Source organism: Hydra viridissima, unplaced genomic scaffold (genome assembly GCF_058129835.1).
Source record: "Hydra viridissima isolate aposymbiotic clone 2 unplaced genomic scaffold, HvirCarnegie_v1 scaffold_7, whole genome shotgun sequence".
Lineage (NCBI taxonomy): Eukaryota > Metazoa > Cnidaria > Hydrozoa > Anthoathecata > Hydridae > Hydra > Hydra viridissima.
The window spans coordinates 4,711,933-4,729,979 of NW_028324306.1; the positions used below are offsets into that span (position 1 = coordinate 4,711,933).

Genomic DNA, 18,047 nt, shown 5'->3' on the forward strand with positions numbered 1-18,047 from the left:
TCTGAATTTTTTAATTCTTTTCGAAGAATTGAAAAAGTTGCTAAAATGAAAAAATTGAATTGAGCTAAATAAATTTTCTTTCCAAATGAAAAAGATGGAAAAAAAGTATGTGATTGAATTTGATGAAATGGGCTGCGCACATGTATTTGATGAAACTGTAGAAATTCATGCGGCTGGATGTGAATTTACTGCATATGATGACTGGGGAAGGAATTATACGATTAGATTTGATGAATTAGGTTGTGCACATAAATTTCATGAAATAAGTGAAATTCATGCGAATTATCTTGCTGCTTAATTTTTTAATTCTTTTCACGGGAGAATTGAAAAAAAAACGGTAAAGACTTTTCGAAGAAGAAAATATGCTGAAAGTGTGCCGAAAGTGTGTCAAAATTTAAAAAAATTGAATTGACTTAATGAAAATCTTGGCATGAATTAAATGAGTGGTAAATCTTCAAAGAAATTAATTGCCAAAGAGCGAAAAATTGAAAGCATCGAAAAAAAAAATCTTTCCCTTATAAAAATGGAAGATAAAACTGTTGCTAAAAAGCAAAAAGCTAAAACTGTCGCTAAAGAGCGAAAAATTGAAAATGACTTAAATAAAAATCTTTCCGTAATAAAAATGGAAGATAAAGCATCTAAAAAAGTTAAAGAGAAATCTTTAACAGCATTACGAAAGGACGCTAAAGAAAGAGCGATAAAAGGTTATACCAGAATGACCAGGGAAGAGCTCGTTGAAGCCGTAAAAACAACTAGACCTGTTATTGGTTCTAAACCTGTAACGCGTAGACGGACGACTGATGCAAGACCAATTGTTCAAAGACCGGTTCCTGCTCCTCGTCCCGTTTCCAACGACTTGATTTCATTCGGACCTGCTCGCTTGCAAAATCGGGTGATTAGAGCTGAACCATCCATCCTTGACACACCGGTTACCGATTCCACGAGCGTCATCACACCTAGACCTGTTCGTGCACCAAGACCTGGGTTGTTTTCAAGAATTGCAACGACCGTCTCCAACGGTTTTAACCAAGTAAATGCTCTCATTGATCCATTCTTTCCAAATACTGTGAAGAATGCAGTGAGCAGTGTCAAAAATGGAGTGGAAAAAACGATAAAGTCTCTCAAAGGTCTTGTATTTAATGCTCCTGTTCCAGCACCAAGATCGGTTCCTGCTCCGAGTCCAGCACCAAGATCTTTTAAAATAAAGTATAAAATGATTGATCATGCAGCGGAGCATGCTGTTAGGCAATTTTCTTACGAGCCTTCTGTTCGATATCAAGACCTTGCCGCCTTTTTTAACTTGGTTAGAGAGTCTGCTATTCATGTCATGGAAGGAGAAAGGAATAAAAAAGTAAGAATTATTTTAATATGTGAAATGAAATCTGTAAGCATCTTGACTGGTGAAGAAGCTACTCGAATGGCAAGTTTTTCATCCAACTCTGAAATTATACTGGAGGCTACGAATTTAAGAAAGTTTATGGGTGAAATGGAAAAAAAAATCTTGGAAAATAGTGTCAAATACAATAAGTTGGGATCCAATTGCAAAATGTCTAAGATTTTAAGAATGGATATTAACTTTATTGATTACGAACCGTTAAGCGCTTTTTCCTACATTGATCTGCCTAATGAGTTGAAAAGTAAAAAGGCGATTATCAACATGAAAAACGAAGACGATCAATGCTTTAAATGGTCGGTCACCAGAGCGTTAAATCTGAAAAATAAAAACAACGAAATAATTGATGAAGACTTAATTCTAAAATCTGAAAAGTTAAATTGGGAAGGAATAAAATTTCTTGTTGAGCTTACTAAAATCGACAAGTTTGAAAAGATCAATCCAGACATTAGCATCAACGTCTTTTGCTATATTGAAAAAAAACCTCAACCTTTGCGAACATCTGAATTTTTAGATCGAAAACATCGTGTTGATTTGTTGTTCATTTCAAACGATGACACTAACCATTATTGTGTGGTTAAAAACTTCAGTCGATTTGCTGGTTCTTCAGCATCAGCTCGTCAACACAAAAAATATTTTTGCAGAAATTGTCTCTAAGCTTACGACCAGGAAGAAAAGCTCCAAAATCATCAACCTTATTGTTATGATAACGCCCCAGTGAGAATCGAACTTCCTAAAGAAGGAACAACCATTCAGTTTAAAAACTGTAAAAGATCGATGAAAGTTCCGTACGTCGTATATGCTGACTTTGAAAGTTTCATCAAACCCATTGACGACAACACTGAATATCCTGATGATAAGTCGTACACCAAAAAATATCAAAAGCACGTTCCAAGCTCGTTCTGCTATTACATCAAATGCTTCAACAAAAACCTTTATAAAGGAAAACCTGTTACATACACAGCAAAAAGCGATGATGACGACGTTGCTCAAAAGTTTTGTAAACAGTCTCGAAACAGACCTTAGAAAAATTTTCAACAAGATTGATTTTAAGGAAAAGGTGGTCATGACTGATGAGGATGAAAAGAATTTTAAAAATGCAACCCAATGTCACATTTGCAGTAAAGATCTTGACGGTGATAAAGTGTGTTATCACTGCCATTTGACTGGAAAGTATCGAGGAGCTGCTCATAACAAATGCAACTTGGATTATAAAATTCCAAAATTCATACCCGTCATTTTCCACAATTTGTCTGGCTACGACAGCCATTTGTTCGTCAAAAAATTAGGTGGGAAACTCAATTGCATCCCTAAAAACGATGAGAAATACATCAGCTTCTCAAAAAAAATCAAAGTGAGAGAATTTATTGATAAGAAAACTGGTAAACTTCGGGAAGTATGGAAAGATTTGAGGTTTATTGACAGCTTCAGATTCATGGGAAGTTCATTAAAAGATTTGGCAGACAACCTGGATGAAGATTTGTGCGCTGAATGTGATAAATTAAATCCAAAGACGTGCAAGGAAAACTGCCAAGATAAAAAAGGAAAGAAATGCAAATGCAAAGCAAATTGTAAAGATTGCGCTTATAGAAGATCTAAAAAAGGAGATGAAATGTGTAAAAACCTAAATTCAGTATTTAGTGGAACAAAACGAGATTTGTTGATGGGAAAAGGTGTTTACCCTTACGAATGGGTGGACTCCATTGAAAAGTTCTCCAAAACAGCATTGCCTCCTATCGAAGCATTCCATTCCAAACTCAACGGCGACAAAGAAAAAGATGAAGAAGAAGAAGACTATACGCATGCTCAAACGGTTTGGAACGAATTTAAATGTATCACGTTTAAAGATTACCATGAGGTGTACAACGTTTCAGACGTGTTGATACTTGCAGATGTCTTTGAAAATTTCAGAGAGGTGTGTCGTACCTATTACGGTCTTGACCCTCCTTGGTATTACACCTCCCCTGGTTTAGCTTGGGATGCAATGTTAAAAATAACTGGAATTAAATTAGAGCTTCTATTCGATCCCGACATGCTTCTCATGTTTCAAAGAGGAATACGCGGTGGAATCAGTATGATTTCAAACCGACTTGGAACCTCAAACAACAAATACATGAACAAATACGATTCTTCAAAACCATCGAAATTCATCCAATATTTAGACGCTAACAATTTATACGGATGGGCAATGAGTAAAAATCTTCCCGTTGGAGGATTTAGATGGATGACTGAAGATGAACTTTTAAATTGGAAATCCATGCCATGCATTCTTGAAGTCGACTTGGATTACCCTGACCATCTTCACGATAATCACAACGATTACCCCTTAGCTCCTGAAAGATTAAAAATAGGCAAAGTAGACAAGCTGGTTCCGAATTTAAACAACAAAGAGAAATACGTCGTCTATCATGAAAACATGAAATTATATGAACGAATGGGGTTACTCATTACAAAAGTTCATCGAGGCATCACCTTTAGAGAAGAACCTTTTATGAAAATTTACATTGACCTCAACACCCAATTAAGAGCAAAAGCCCCCAACGAATTTGAAAAAGAATTCTTCAAGCTTATGAACAACTCCGTCTTTGGAAAAACCATGGAGAATATTCAAAAGCATGTTGATATTAGACTCATCACCACAAAAAAAGAAGCTTTGAAATTGTCTAAAAGTCCTCGTTATGAGCGAAACACCATTTTTGATGAAAACTTGATCGCGGTTCACATGAAGAAAACAAAACTCTTTTACGATAAGCCTGTTTGTTTAGGAATGTGCATCCTTGATATCATCAAAACTCTCATGTTTGAATTCCATTACGACTACATCAAGCCAAAATACGGTAATCAAGAAAAATTGTTAATGACAGACACAGACTCGCTTATTTACGAAATTGAAACTGAAAATTTTTACAAAGATATTGCTGGTGATGTTGAAAACAAATTTGACACGAGTGGATTTGATAAAGAACATCCTGCCATTAAAAATGTCGGATTCAAAGTTGGCGCTAACAAAAAAGTCATCGGCATGTTCAAGGATGAGACTGGAGGCATGCAAATTAAAGAGTTTGTTGGGCTTCGACCTAAGCTCTACTTTTACAACATTCTTGAAGAAGAAGAAGAAGAAGAAGAAGAAGAAGAAGAAGAAGAAGAAGAAGAAGAAGAACACAAAAAATGCTAAGGGATCAAGAAGAGCGTTGTTAAAAATAAAATGGAACATCAAGATTATAAAGACTGCTTAATGAATGGAAAAGAACAACTTGCAACCATGAACGTCATCCGATCTCATTTTCACGACATTTACACGGAAGAGATTAACAAAGTTGCTCTCAGCGCTGAAGATGACAAAAGAATCATCCAAAATGAGAAAATCAGCACGTTGGCAAAAGGACATTATAAAAGCAGACCTTGCCCTGAGCCCTGATTTAAATTCATAAATAAAGTCTTTGGTCCGGAATAAGACGCCATCTTGGAAAATTTTTAAAAACCTGACAAGTAGTTACCGACAAGATTATTTTATTACTTCGTTGCGGATTATGGCAAGAAAAATTTTATAACTTCAACACGTGAAGAAAGCGCACATTTTTGAAAAAAAGGTAAGTCAACAAAAAAAAACGCATCAAAGTTATCAACCTTAAGTATGGAAAAGTATCAATAAGCCAGAACCGGCATTTCCTAATAGTCTCAACTTTTAAATTAAAAATTTTTTTTTTTTTTGATGTAATTTGAAATCTGTCGATGAACTTTGATCTAGTTTAATATAAAACAAGCAAAAAATTGAAAAGTGTTTTTTGGAACCATACCCTGGGGAGGGCTATTAGGGGTCGAGAAGGGTTTGCTACAATTATTTATAGCAGTAAAAAAAAAAAAAAAACTCTGATTTTTTTGGTTACATTATGATTGATATTTTACATTTCAAAGTCATACTAAAAGTTTGTTCATAGGAGATTTAACACTTTACTTTTTACAAACTACATTCCTGCAAATAGAAAGCTACTTTAAAAGTGCTTGTAGTTGTAAGCAACAACCGCGTTTTTCAGCGCCTCTATATAGTTTGGGCTGTGCTCTCCAACTTTTCTCATTCGCCAAAACTAATTGAAATCCTGATGAATGGATTCGAGAGCTTGTTCAGTCCAGTAACCTAAGCCTATAGAATAGTAGAAATACAAAAGAAATGCAAGTTTATTTAATAAATATTCGTCGTAAATTATGCAAATTCTACGATTCAACTGTTGAAATAGAGTATTTAATTACTAAGATTATAAATTATTTTTAATCAAATTTAAAAGTTATTTATCATACCAAAGACTCCACCTTTCATGTTGATAAATTCACTAACATGTTGCTCAATTATGTGTACCTTCAAAGGAATTGTAGCCCTTCGATTTCTATAGCTCGTAGAGAACTCCTCTAGATCTTTAACATACGTGGAGCTTAATGATTTTCCAAAACAACTAGGGACTATTTTTTCAAAATCTCTAAGTACCTTAATATATTTGGCAGCGGAAACTCCAAGACTAAACTCTTGAAAAAACAGTTCAAAGCTGTCTATGTTTTTAAGCAATTTATGACAAGCATTGCCTTCCAAACGATGCTGCCCTTGGTAGGACACTCTGCAGATGTTTATTTTAGACAGATATTGGTTAACAAACTGTAAAGGGGGGTTAACAACATTAGTGTACTTTTTTGCATTTTTTAAATTTGCACTATCAGCCATCCATTGGTCGTACAATGTACACAAAGACTCTAGAGTATAATGATCAGCTTTTTGAAAGTCAGGAGATGACGTCATACAATACGGACAAAGGTGTTTTGATGTTGCAGTTTGTTTTTTAACCATTTGAAGCAAAACGTTTAGATCTTCAGATACTGTGTAATCTAAGGATGAAATGTTTAACTTATCCAAAATTAACTGCAAATTATGGTGTTTTACGTTCAATGAAGGCAAAATGGCCAATATAATAGTTTTACGGACGCTTGACTCTTTAAAATCTTTGCACGCATATCCGTCACACTTGCTCAGTTTCTTTGGAATTTTATTATTTTTTAACTCTGGTTTTAGGGTTATTGACAGTGTACTTTTTAGGAATCCCTGCCCTCCATCTACACCTAATTTGATATCAACATCATTTGTTTCTTGACTTCTGTGATGAAGTACCATTGCTACGAGTTCTTCAATGTCATTGCAATACACAATAGGAGTATCTTTTTCTACCAACTATACATTCATAAAAAATCAAAATGAATAATACAAATTGCAATCTAGCTAAAAAAATTTTTTTTTGGAAATAGTTTACTTATCTCTTCGCTTTCCTTTAATTCTAATAGCAATGGGAGTTTATCACAATTGAATAATTTTCCAATTATTTCGTTGTTCTCAATCAGTTTAATATTGAAATCAGATTCCACACTTTTTCGTTCTGCCTCACTTCTCAGAAATCGTGCAACTTCAATCATGTTGCGATTACTTAGAAATCATAATAAAGTTATTACAAAAATTGGCTTTAAACTCATAACAAATTTTTTTTTAAAAGTATTTTTAAGCAACAAAAACTTACCTAGAATGTAGTTTTAATTGAAGTTTGTTCAATTTATCTAAAGAAAAGAAAGGTTTCTTAACCTCAGTCTTTCCGAAAGAGACAGTGAGTTGCTTCGGACCAAAGTTTTTCAAAGTTAAGGTGTTCTCTGAGATATATGTGCTGAAATCTTTGATAGAGCTGGACAGAACTTTTCCTTGCGTTGTTGGGGATGTTGATTTTACAATGGCAGTCAAATTCTTTTGTCTTTCTAATTTCGTACAGGGATGTGGAATTCCTTGTCCCACTTGGGCATAGCAATGTTGACAAACTAGTCTTTCTGCAGGTTTATTTGAAACATCTTCAGCGCCTTGATAAACAAGCTTTCCCGAAACACATTCAACCATAGGGGCCAATATTTTTTCCATTTTTGATTTGCGCCCATTTTCACAAACAAAGCATTCACATTTTTTCCCTCTAATAACTCTGGTATTCAGGTCTAAATTTTATAGCACATGTATAGTAACTATAATAACTAAAATAGCGAAACTAAATTTTAAATGAAGTAAATTAAACATCCGCATAATAAAGTAAGGATCAGTCCCTGCAAGCCTTTTTCTACATTTTGAGCCAATTATGGTAGAAAGGTCAGGATTATCCGCTGAATAATCTTTCCGGAATATAGTTTTGATAAGGTTTGAGTAGTGATTTTTCTTTTTATTTAGATTTAAATAAGTTGTTTCAGGATTATTTATTGGTCTTAAATCCGTGCCTTTCCTGAAGCAGCAAATGCAAAATTTTTTTACAAAATCACTATGTTCTTTTGCATGTTTAGGCATTTTAAATGAAAGCTTCAAATAAAAACTTCTGATATGGATTGATAATATTAGCATGATATATCGGTCATATCAATCAAATGTCAATATAATGGCTATAAACACGTCAATATAATGGCTAAAAACATGCTTTCAGTTCGTATACAAACATTTCTGAAAATCTAAATACGGGGCATGGGCTCGATTTTGTGGTGTTCGCGAAGATCCCCTCTAGGGTATGGTTCCTAAAAACACTATTCAATTTTTTGCTTGTTTTATATTAAACTAAATCAAAGTTCATCAACAGATTTCAAGTTACATTAAAAAAAAATTTTTCGTTTAAAAGTTGAGACCATTTAAAGTTATTTCAGGGGGTAATTTTAAGCTTTGCATTGTTATAAATCTTAAACGAAAAGAGATTTTTTGATGAAATTTGAAATCTGTCGATGAATTTTGATCTAGTTTATGATAGAACAAAAAAAAAAATCTTACGATCAAAGGAGACGTAGTTCTAGGAATGGGGCAGTTAGGGATCGGGGCGGGGTAGGTTTAGCTCCAATTACTCTAATTTTTTGCAAGTCATCCTCATTTGCTACCAGTATCAACATACTAAAAATTTGAGTATGCCACATGCTTCTTAGTTACCTATCTTGAACAACAAAATTCCTAGGCACTGTCCTAAAATATGTGTTTTCTCCCCAAGCCCCCACTAAAAATAGTTGTCGTTTACATTTTTTGAATGAGGAAATGTTTTCTAATGATAATCAAAAAAAAAATTTCTGGGGACGTGTTGCAAGGTCTCAGAGTATGTTCCTATGCACCGTGAGTTAAAGAAACAACCTTATATTTATAGAACTGAGTAAACGTGAATCTTGATCTTATATCTTGCATTAAAAATTAAATTAAATAAAAAAACAATTATTTTTCTTTTTTAATTATTTACAAATAGAAAAAAAAATTAACGTGCAGTTAAAAAAAAAGTGGTGCTGTAATTTCTGCTGCTTATTATTCGTTGCTTTAAATACAACTCAAATTTTGGTGTGACGAAGCTGAAGCTTTTATGCGTTTAATTCCTGCAGTGCATGCTGGTGTATACTTCCTTTTTAATTCAGTTGACCGTTATTACGATTTATTGAGAAATTCTCATATTTAGGTTTGGTAAGTTCTAAATAACCAAGATCTAAAAAAAAATTTAACAACTTCGAAGAAAAAAAAAAATTTAGTTCGTCTTCTTAGGAAGTGGAGTCGGCCATTCACTCAGCTGAAGATGTTCGCGTAACGTTAAAAGAAGCTAAGTAGACGAGTATGTAATCTCTTTTTAAAATAAGATAAAGGATAAAGTTAGACTTCTATTTTGCATAAAAAAATCTTATAACATGAAAAATAAGATTAAACTTTTTTAAACAATGTATAAAAAATTTAGAAAATAATTTATAAAAAATAAGAAAAAACAGCCATAGCCAGTCTCAACGAATTTTTAAAATGGAAGGCAGAGTATCAAGTGCATAGCTTCTTTAGTATTCATTAAAAATTAAAAAAAACTGAATTTCTCACAACAAGGAAATTTCATAACAATTCTGCTGAATAAGAGAAACAGGAACAAGGAAATTTTTTAATAAAAGTTCTTGTTTGTTTGTGCTGAAAAAGCGGTTTTTGCTTAAAGAGTCATCTTGTTAAGAGTGTTTTCAAAGATTTTTACACATTTTTATAACAAAAGATCTTTTTTTTTTTTTTAGTTTCAATATTCAAAGTTAATTAGTTTTTTGCCTAAAGAGGAGAAAGCGTCGCAATAAAAAAATATAACTTCAAAAAAATATGCAACTGAAATAAAAATTAAACGAATTAGAAATATTTTTATTACTTAGTGTAGCATTATCTTTCAGTGGGTTGGTGATGTTCACCTTCTTCCTCTTGCGGTAACAAAATCTCCTTAAAGAGTAAAATTTTTTAAATCAAGGAAGAACGATTTTCGGAACATGGATGTACTAATTAAAGTAACAAAATATAATAAAACCAAGTTTAAATAACAAAATTAAAACAAAATATAAAAGCGTTTTTTCGTAATAAGTTAAGAAACAAAATTGCAAGTAAACACCTAAAAAACTAACGTATGCATAAAAAAGTCTGCACAAAATTAAATTTTAAGTAAAATAACTGTTTATTCAATTGTCATGAAATTTAGTATACATTTTGCTTATTAAATAATATTTAATGAATAAGTATGTCAGATCCATATTTTGAAGCTTTACAGACATTTAAAGGAACCCGACGGATGGCATCTGTAAAAATAGAAAAATATGTTATTCAGCCGTTTTAGCGCTCGACGAAGTTCAGGTTTTTTTGCTAGGAATTTTTTAACCGAACCTCATAATCTCTCAACAGCAATAAAATTCCAAAATCGTTTTAGAAAACTATTAACTGATCTTTTTTTGTTTCCCAGATCCACAAAATAATTGACATTGTCCGACTTCGAGGTTTCTGGATTTTGATTTCAAAAAGCCTTGACAATTTTTCGACGTTCTATTTCTGTCATGTTCATCCTGCTACTAAACACTAATTAATTTGAAAAAAACAATACGGGCCAAAATGTTCTAAGAATGTTGTTTCACAAACGGAATACATTATTATCCTGATGGTTCTAGTTTGAACTCTGCTTAGACTCAAGTTTTGTGCAGATTTTTTTATGCAACCGTTAAACACAAAAAACAACACCAAAGTTAATGTTTACCCAAAGATGAAGGAAAAAACTAATATCAAAAAAGCACTTCCAACTGCAAGTACCATCATTAATGTCACTGGAAACAAATAAGATTGTAAATCAACTTATCTTTAACTCAAAGAGCTTTATACAGGGTGTCCCAATGTTTACGTAAGTTTTGAATTGAATAGAAAACAGTTTTTTTTTCTTTAAATTGTAATTTTTTTATTGAATCATAGAGTACATAGGGTTAAGTATGGAATAGAACAACAGGTGAACGGCCCCCACAGCTTTGCTGGCGCACTCTTTTGTCAAAAGTTTCCATGATCAATTTGCATAAATGTAGCTGAATTTCGTTGATGCAGTGCTGAATTTTTTCCTTCAATGCACGGTGGTTGTAGGCTTGTTGGCAAAGACCTTTGAATTTAAATAACCCCATAAAAAGAAATCTAATGGTGTTAAATCACATCATTCTAGGGAGGCGAATTCTAATTACCTAAATGAGAGAGCACATGGCCAGGAAATGCCTTATGCAGTAATTCAATTATTTCAGGGGTTGTATGGCATGTAGCACTGTCTTGTTGAAACCACATGTCGTCCATATCAATATCATACAATTTGGGCAGAAAGAACTGTTATCATGTCACAACATCGAACACCAGAAAATCACTGCTTGACCAGTCTCATTTTCAAAGAAGTAAGGTGCCTCCAGCCCAAAATCCACACCAAACAGTGACAAGTTCTGGATGCGTTTTCTTTTCAACAATTACATGTGGGTTCTCTGAACCCCAAAATGTGGCTACTAAACTTTGATTATTTTTTAAATATTACTCAATCAAACACATTGTTCTCTTGTGTAACGCTCCATTTTTACCAACCCTAAACTGTCAGCTGTCAATCTTTTTTTTTTGTGTGTGTTTTTGTTTTTGTTGCCCACACTTACTGCAAAAATGGTGGCAAATTCAAATCTTGCATGAATTTTGGGACATCCTGTATATGCTGTAATACAGAACAAAAAACCCACCCATTCTTGATCATTTACAAGTTTCATCCAGGTAACTCATAAGCATTTTCAAGTTAAAAAAAAAAGCAAGTAAAATAACTTGCAACAAAATGGCCCAAAAACTAAATTAGCAAAAGTAACTTTTACAAAATAAATACCTACCATCATTTGGATTCTTTTTGTTGGTGACTTGAGAAACTACTGTTGATGAAAATTTTGAAGTAGGATGTACCATTGTTGAGGTGTAAATAAATGAAGAATGCGAAGTATATGAAGAAGTGGGGAAAGTTAAGCTGTACTGATAAGAAAAGAATTCTTTTGATGTAAAAGAACTTGATATCTTTGTGTGCAACTTGTTGTTTGATCTTGTTGGTCCTGATGATGGCATTGAAAACTCAGTGATAGACTTCTTGATAGAGACTTCAGACTCAGTGATAGACTTCTTGATAGAGACTTCAGACTCAGCGATAGACTTCTTGATAGAGCCAGACTCAGCGATAGACTTCTTGATAGAACCAGACTCAGTGATAGGCTTCTTAATAGAGGTTCTTGTAATAAGAACTGTAATTTGTACCAAACTTGCCAAAAATGAACTTTGTACAGAAGTTAGCATGATAACTGATGAGTTTTCTAATTCTATAAGGAAAGTTTATAACCATATAAGATATTAGTTTAAAAAACCAAATAAGGTATTATTTTAAAAACCATATAATATAGAAAAATAAACATAACTTGTTATTTACTCACATCAATTTGGTTAAAAAGATATTACACCTAAAAAGATGGGTAAAAAAACCTTATGATTAAAATTAAATATATAAGTTTAAAAAAAAAGCACACCATTTACATAAACAAGACTAAATGTTTCCTTTATTTCAAATCCATCAAAGAAATAAATCACTTGGTAAAAGCCAGCATCTGATGCATTTGGTTGCATAATGATTAACTTAAAATCTTCGGTGATATTGTACTTTGAATTCCTGAAAATAAGTACTCCATTAGCAAACCATTTTATTGCGTGCAACGTACTGAAGGATGATAATATTAATCCATCTAAAATGACACTAAATGTTCGACTTTTTGAAGAAACTACAACTCTCCTAGAAGAATTCGTCTTGATTGTAGGTCTTTCTAAAAATAAAACCATTTACTGCTGAATATGAGCATGTTTCCACCAATGGTGTGCTGTAATCTTCAAATTTTTTTTAAGTAGATTAAGAAAAATTTTAAATTGTAAAAAAATATATTTTTTTTTTAACCTAACACAAAGTATTCTGTATTTTGGGTTACATTTTTTTATTTGCTGTAAAAATAGAAAAATACACTAAGATATTAATATTTGCTGTATATAAAAGATTAAAACTCTGCAATCCAATAATAGGTTTCAATATAAAAATCCATTTAAATTTAAAATAGTTTAGAGAACAGTTTTTATTATTCTTAAAATTTCTTTTTGCTGGCATTGGAGTTATTTGATATCAAATTCAATTTTTAAAGAGAAGTTACTTGAGTGCAAAGTTAATTGTGTGATCATGTGTTCTATTTATCCACACTTCAAAATGATTTTTTGCTTCACTTAAAATAGGTCAACAAAAGAAAAACAGAAATGACACAGGAATGAGGAAACATAATCATTATCAAGACTCAAATGAAGAAAGAATATGCTTCCTTATTTATGACACCATTTGTATAACTATGAAAGCAAATTCAAATTTCATTCTAGAAAATAAGGAATTTTCTCTTTCAAACTTGTATACTTACACTACTTCCACTTATACTTACATTATTTCCACCTGATTGATTTTGTATGATAAACATTTCCTCTGCAAAATTTCACTTTTACAGAGCATGTTGATAAACATTCAAAATTCATATTTAATGTCCTCATATGACTATCTATGCTTAAGCCGGCACTCCAAAACCATATATATGCAATGTCTTTAAAAATGCAGGTATGACCTTTTGAAAAAAAGTTGCTTTGCTAGAGTGATATTTTTTTGGGCTTCCAGTTATTTTTCTATTTTTCTGTTAAACCATACTTTCTACAACAACATATGGTAGGGTGTAAGTTGTTCATAATCCCTACCATATGTTGTTGAATTTGACTTAACAAAAAATGTATTTTTATCACACCAATAAAGTTCTTTTCAAATTTTTTCATTTGGAATTTAGTAATTTTTTTCAAAGAGTTAATTTGTTAAGTTAATTAACCAATTAACTCTTTGAAAAATGTTAAAGTTTTCAGCAATAAGCAGAAGATTATTGAGTAAAATTTGTATTGATAAGATAAACTTAAAAACTTATCTTGTTAATACAACTTTTATAAAAAAAAATACAAATTTTATGTATAACTTACTAATAATCTGAGCTAACTTACCTAAAATTTCCACAAAGGTCATTGCTGAGTACTTGTTTGCTTGACTTTGAACTTCACATTTATAGTAACCGACATTACTTACATTGCAATTCTTAATACTCAGAGTCTTATAAAAACTAACAATGCTTGAATTGTAGTACCACCTAACAGCTGCTGCAAATCTACACAATGAAATATAATGCTCAAACATTTTACTGTAATGTTTAAATGTAATACTTCTATAACTTTACATATATATTTCTTTAGCTATATATTTCTATAACTTTATATTTGTATAAATTTATATTTTTATAACTTTTTATTCCTATAACTTTATCCTTCCATGACTTTATTTTAAAACAAAAAATGTTTTTATCATGAGGTTTTACTTACACATGAATTATTTTAGAACAAAATCTTTGATTAAAAAATGTTTTACATAAAAAAGGAATAAGGAGCAAGAACAACATTCACTCCTAAGACAACATTTTTCATATACAAATTAGTATACCTACACCGTGTTAAGGTGGCCAAACATTCAATGGATATACTTTCACCCACATATGCTCTGATATAATTTGGTGTTTCCATAAATAAAAGACTAGCATTTGGACATGTCAAACCCATTGGCTCTCCTAAAATGTAATTTTAAATTTAGTTTACAAAACCATTAGTAGGTTTTAATTTTAAATTTTCTATAAGATAAAATTATAATATAAGAATAGTAAAAAAAGCTTAGTTAACATTTAAGCACATAAATTTTTCATAGAATACCAAATATATTTTTTGTTATTTTTAATTACACAAAGAACTAACTGCATACTTAACTTGATTATAAGTCTGTTATTTGAAAATCCATACCTTTTATAATGACTTGCATGCTTAAGACAACTTCTGAATAGCCATTCTCTTGTTCAATAGTTAAACTAAAGTTTGTATTATCACCAGCATCTATTGTAACAGCCTGCAAAAATAAACTTCCATTTTTAGTATAATATTTTATATCAATAGGCTCCCAAATACTGACATCAACTTCTTTCATCCAGAGTATCTTTGATATAGATGGAACGCTTTCAAGAACTTTAACAATGTGCAAAAACAAAGGTTGTCCATCCATTACTGTTATTTGCTTCTCTTCTACAGCTTCAATTCGAAGAACTGAGTTTAAAAAATATATTTATATCACCCAGTGTTGCAGATTGAAATAAGTTATAAAATTTGGTAAATATAAAGTTAACTAACTTGGAGCTTTAACTTGAGCAGTACGACTCACAATTGTTCCAAAAGAGTTTGAAACAAGACAACTGTAAGCACCATATTCAAAAACTTCAATTTCTGTCTGATTTTCATAACGAAATACAACTTCTCCATTAAAACTCCATTGATAAAAAACTGTTAGAGGGTATGGGTTAACAACACATAAAAGGAAAGCTGAGCCCATCAAATTAAACCAAGTGTCTTGAGGTTCTTTTGCAAAAGTTGGGGGATTGGCTAATTAAAAAAAAATAATTTCATTCAATTTTATTTTACCAATTTTTGAAAAACCTATTTTTATGTGCACATAAAAGTTTCATATTAAAGCAGAGAAAAACATACAAGGGTCAACATGCCCATTCACATGATGAAGAAGCATGAATGCAAATAGATATACCAATAGCATGCTGTACTAATTAAATTAAGGTTTTTGTGAAGAACTTCTTTGAATGATTCTTATAACTGCACATTGCTAAGAAGATAAAACAATTGAAAGCAAAAAAGTTTGTATCAGCTTTTAAATAAATAGAAAGTTTAGTTAAAGAATCATTTCAAACATTAATTACAGTAAATAACTATTAAACTTATGATATAATTTCATACTTTGAGTAGTGACAGATAAGTAAAGATAATAAAGTTTATAGTTTTATATTAGTTATAAAGACAATTGCCAGGGTGAATTATTTTAGTACAATTTATATTTTTGCACAAAAAGAGAAACAACTTTACATCTATGAAAGCTTATAAAAATACAAAAAAAAAATAAAATTATTTTAAAATGTAATAAATAAACCAAGTTACCAATTTGCATAAGAATGAATTATGTAAACATTGAAACTGTTCATAGTTGATTTGCTGAATTTAATTTTCATTTTAACAAGAATTAGCTCTTTGACACTCATGTGTTTATCTACTCCTTCCTAAAATATACAAAAAATACCAGTATTTTATGAAATATAAAAAAGATCCACAGTTTAAATCCAAACAATAATATGAAAATACCAAAACAAGAAATATTCAAGTGCTAGAGAAACAAACTCTCCGTATCAATGTTTACATTCCTCTATTCTTGCAGGTAAATACAAGTAAAGAGATTACATTCTCTCCTCTGTTCTTGCAGGTAAATACAAGTAAAGAGATGACATTCTCTCCTCTGTTCTTGCAGGTAAATACAAGTAAAGAGATGACATTCTCTCCTCTGTTCTTGCAGGTAAATACAAGTAAAGAGATTAATAAAAATAAACAAACTTTTACCGATAGGCATCTTGATAAAGATCATTTGCTTTCATCTTCATATGCACTTTCCTGGCATAAATAACTTTAAAAAAATAAAATTTTAACTAACAGTTTTTAAGTAAAATTTTATAATAAAACCTGGATACTTATTATGAGTAATTTCGTTTTCGTGGTCCGTTTCCATGTGAAAACTTTTTATATTAAATGTATTTGATTGCTTGTGATATTTCGGATGAGTGAACTGCTGTCTTTTATAGACAAAAACTCTAAAACACCAAGAACGAAACAATCCTTGATGAAAAGGGTTAGTAAACACTCAAATTTGAATCGGCATTAGGTTTTCAGATTTTTTTTCAGAAGTGACCCGAATTGAACAGAAAAATCAATACCTTTTTTTTTACTATACGATTTGAATTTATAATATCTTCGAAATGGAAAGTACGAATCTTTTAATTTTAAACAAAATTTGACATTCGATAATTTTTCCCTTTTAACATTGCGGGTGTTAATGTGATAACTAAAAGAGTTTCCATATTATCAAAGGCAAGTGTTGAATGAAACCAAAGTTGATAATGCCTCCTGGTGTGGAAAAGTAACATTCTGCCGAAAGGTGAACTTTTTTGGGAGATTATTTTGCCCGCAGAATGTCTGGCTTCTACCTCCATTTGCTTCCACCTTCCGATTGGCGGTCGTTGACAGAATCTATTTAAGAGGCAGAATGTTTTGTAGGCCGCTGTTATTCAAACCACTGATGGCCGGTGTCAGAAGATATTTTTGAAAAAAGTGGTGTGGAGACCGCCTCCCAATTGGCAGCGACCGAAAAACTGCAGGCGAAATATTTGTCTCCCGTTGCAAATATTTCGCCTGCAGAAATATTCACGACGGGAAAAATGATTTTTTTTTACTATACAATTTGAATTATTTTTTTGCAACATAATTGAAAATGAAAAATGCACTTGAGCGAAACCAAATAATACACAGCATAGATTTTTTACTCGTTAACACGTTCGCTGCCGTGCTATTTTAAGCTATGCGTTATTTCTTTGCTGAACCATAATGTTTACAATGATTAATATTTGCCGAGGCTGTTTTACGTGGTTTCATTCTCATTGCCAAGGCTAGATATCAACATTTCAATAAATAAAATATTTTTAATCTGAAATAATTCTATAGTTTTTTTTATTCTGAATATAACTGACAAAAAAAAAAGCACTACCGAGTATTCTCGTAGCTTGGCAATGGGGAAGGAATTTTTTTTCTACAGTGCCGAAGTACTCGTAACACCGTAATGAGTATAACTCATTGCGATGACTACATCTTTTCAAGATGTAATTGAGAACTTGAAAATTGTAATTAAGAAACGTAAGATGTAATTAAGAAACACAACATGTAATTAAGATAGTTTAAAATGTAATTGAGAAACCCAACATGTAAATAAGAAATTGCAATATGTAATTTGAAATATATATTATATTTTCTCAATTACGACTTTCATCTTCTAAATTACATCTTAAGTTTTTTAATTACAACTTTCATCTTCTAAATTAAATCTTACGTTTCTTAATTACATCTTCCATGTTCTAAATTAAATAATGCGACTTCTAAATTATATGTTGTATTTCTCAATTATATCTTACGTTTCTTAACTACAATTTTCAAGTTCTCACTTACATCTTGAAAAGGTGTAGTAATGTACCTTATTTGATACATTATTATTATAGTGTTTCAATTTTTTTGCACATGCACATTGGCAGTTATCATGAGTAAAAAAGGTAATTTATT

The 18,047-nt window shown here is 31.4% G+C and overlaps 2 protein-coding genes and 1 pseudogene across 39 annotated transcripts; 1 reads left to right on the forward strand and 2 right to left on the reverse strand.

Moving 5' to 3' along the window:
• The first annotated feature begins 2,828 nt into the window (after positions 1-2,828).
• LOC149885739 (uncharacterized) lies at positions 2,829-4,811 on the forward strand. Its single transcript, XM_090094250.1, has 3 exons — positions 2,829-3,858; positions 4,159-4,437; positions 4,612-4,811. The coding sequence occupies exons 1-3, from the start codon at positions 2,829-2,831 to the stop codon at positions 4,809-4,811; spliced, it is 1,509 nt and encodes a 502-aa protein (XP_089950376.1).
• Positions 4,812-5,319: 508 nt separating this feature from the next.
• On the reverse strand, positions 5,320-7,742 carry LOC145185683 (uncharacterized; annotated as a pseudogene). Its single transcript, XR_016454283.1, has 4 exons — positions 6,946-7,742; positions 6,691-6,854; positions 5,690-6,607; positions 5,320-5,534 (listed from the first exon to the last, which is right to left on the reverse strand). The product of XR_016454283.1 is annotated as an uncharacterized LOC145185683 (transcript).
• Positions 7,743-8,639: 897 nt separating this feature from the next.
• LOC145184872 (protein sidekick-2-like) lies at positions 8,640-17,028 on the reverse strand. Of its 37 annotated transcripts, none has more exons than XR_016454272.1 (14): positions 16,655-16,949; positions 16,284-16,531; positions 15,831-15,949; positions 15,372-15,501; positions 15,018-15,266; positions 14,637-14,933; positions 14,291-14,410; positions 13,797-13,957; positions 12,321-12,550; positions 12,167-12,193; positions 11,582-12,055; positions 10,447-10,513; positions 9,580-9,647; positions 8,640-8,898 (listed from the first exon to the last, which is right to left on the reverse strand). XR_016454272.1 is itself a non-coding variant. In XM_090093418.1 (13 exons), exons 7-13 carry the CDS (start codon positions 14,311-14,313, stop codon positions 8,822-8,824), a joined length of 1,161 nt encoding a protein of 386 aa, XP_089949544.1. In that variant the 5' UTR covers positions 14,314-14,410; positions 14,637-14,933; positions 15,018-15,266; positions 15,372-15,501; positions 15,831-15,949; positions 16,284-16,531; positions 16,655-16,945; the 3' UTR covers positions 8,640-8,821. The 37 variants fall into 37 exon arrangements, 13 of the variants coding, with proteins under 13 accessions (XP_089949544.1, XP_089949537.1, XP_089949538.1 ...); XR_016454261.1 differs by having other exon boundaries at positions 14,287-14,410; positions 16,655-16,945; XR_016454269.1 differs by having other exon boundaries at positions 16,284-16,973.
• Between the last annotated feature and the right edge of the window lie 1,019 nt (positions 17,029-18,047).

Excerpts from the sequence above, each read along its gene's own strand:
- LOC149885739 (XM_090094250.1), top strand. The coding sequence starts at position 2,829 with ATGGGAAGTTCATTAAAAGATTTGGCAGACAACCTGGATGAAGATTTG. Across the intron at positions 3,859-4,158 it reads CATTACAAAAGTTCATCGAG|GAATGTGCATCCTTGATATC; the intron begins GCATCACCTTTA and ends CTGTTTGTTTAG. Across the intron at positions 4,438-4,611 it reads GTTCAAGGATGAGACTGGAG|ATTATAAAGACTGCTTAATG; the intron begins GCATGCAAATTA and ends TGGAACATCAAG.
- LOC145184872 (XM_090093410.1), bottom strand. The coding sequence starts at position 15,435 with ATGCTATTGGTATATCTATTTGCATTCATGCTTCTTCATCATGTGAAT. Across the intron at positions 13,958-14,286 it reads GCCACCTTAACACGGTGTAG|ATTTGCAGCAGCTGTTAGGT; the intron begins GTATACTAATTT and ends TTCATTGTGTAG. Across the intron at positions 12,056-12,259 it reads TAGTCTTGTTTATGTAAATG|AATTAGAAAACTCATCAGTT; the intron begins GTGTGCTTTTTT and ends CTTTCCTTATAG.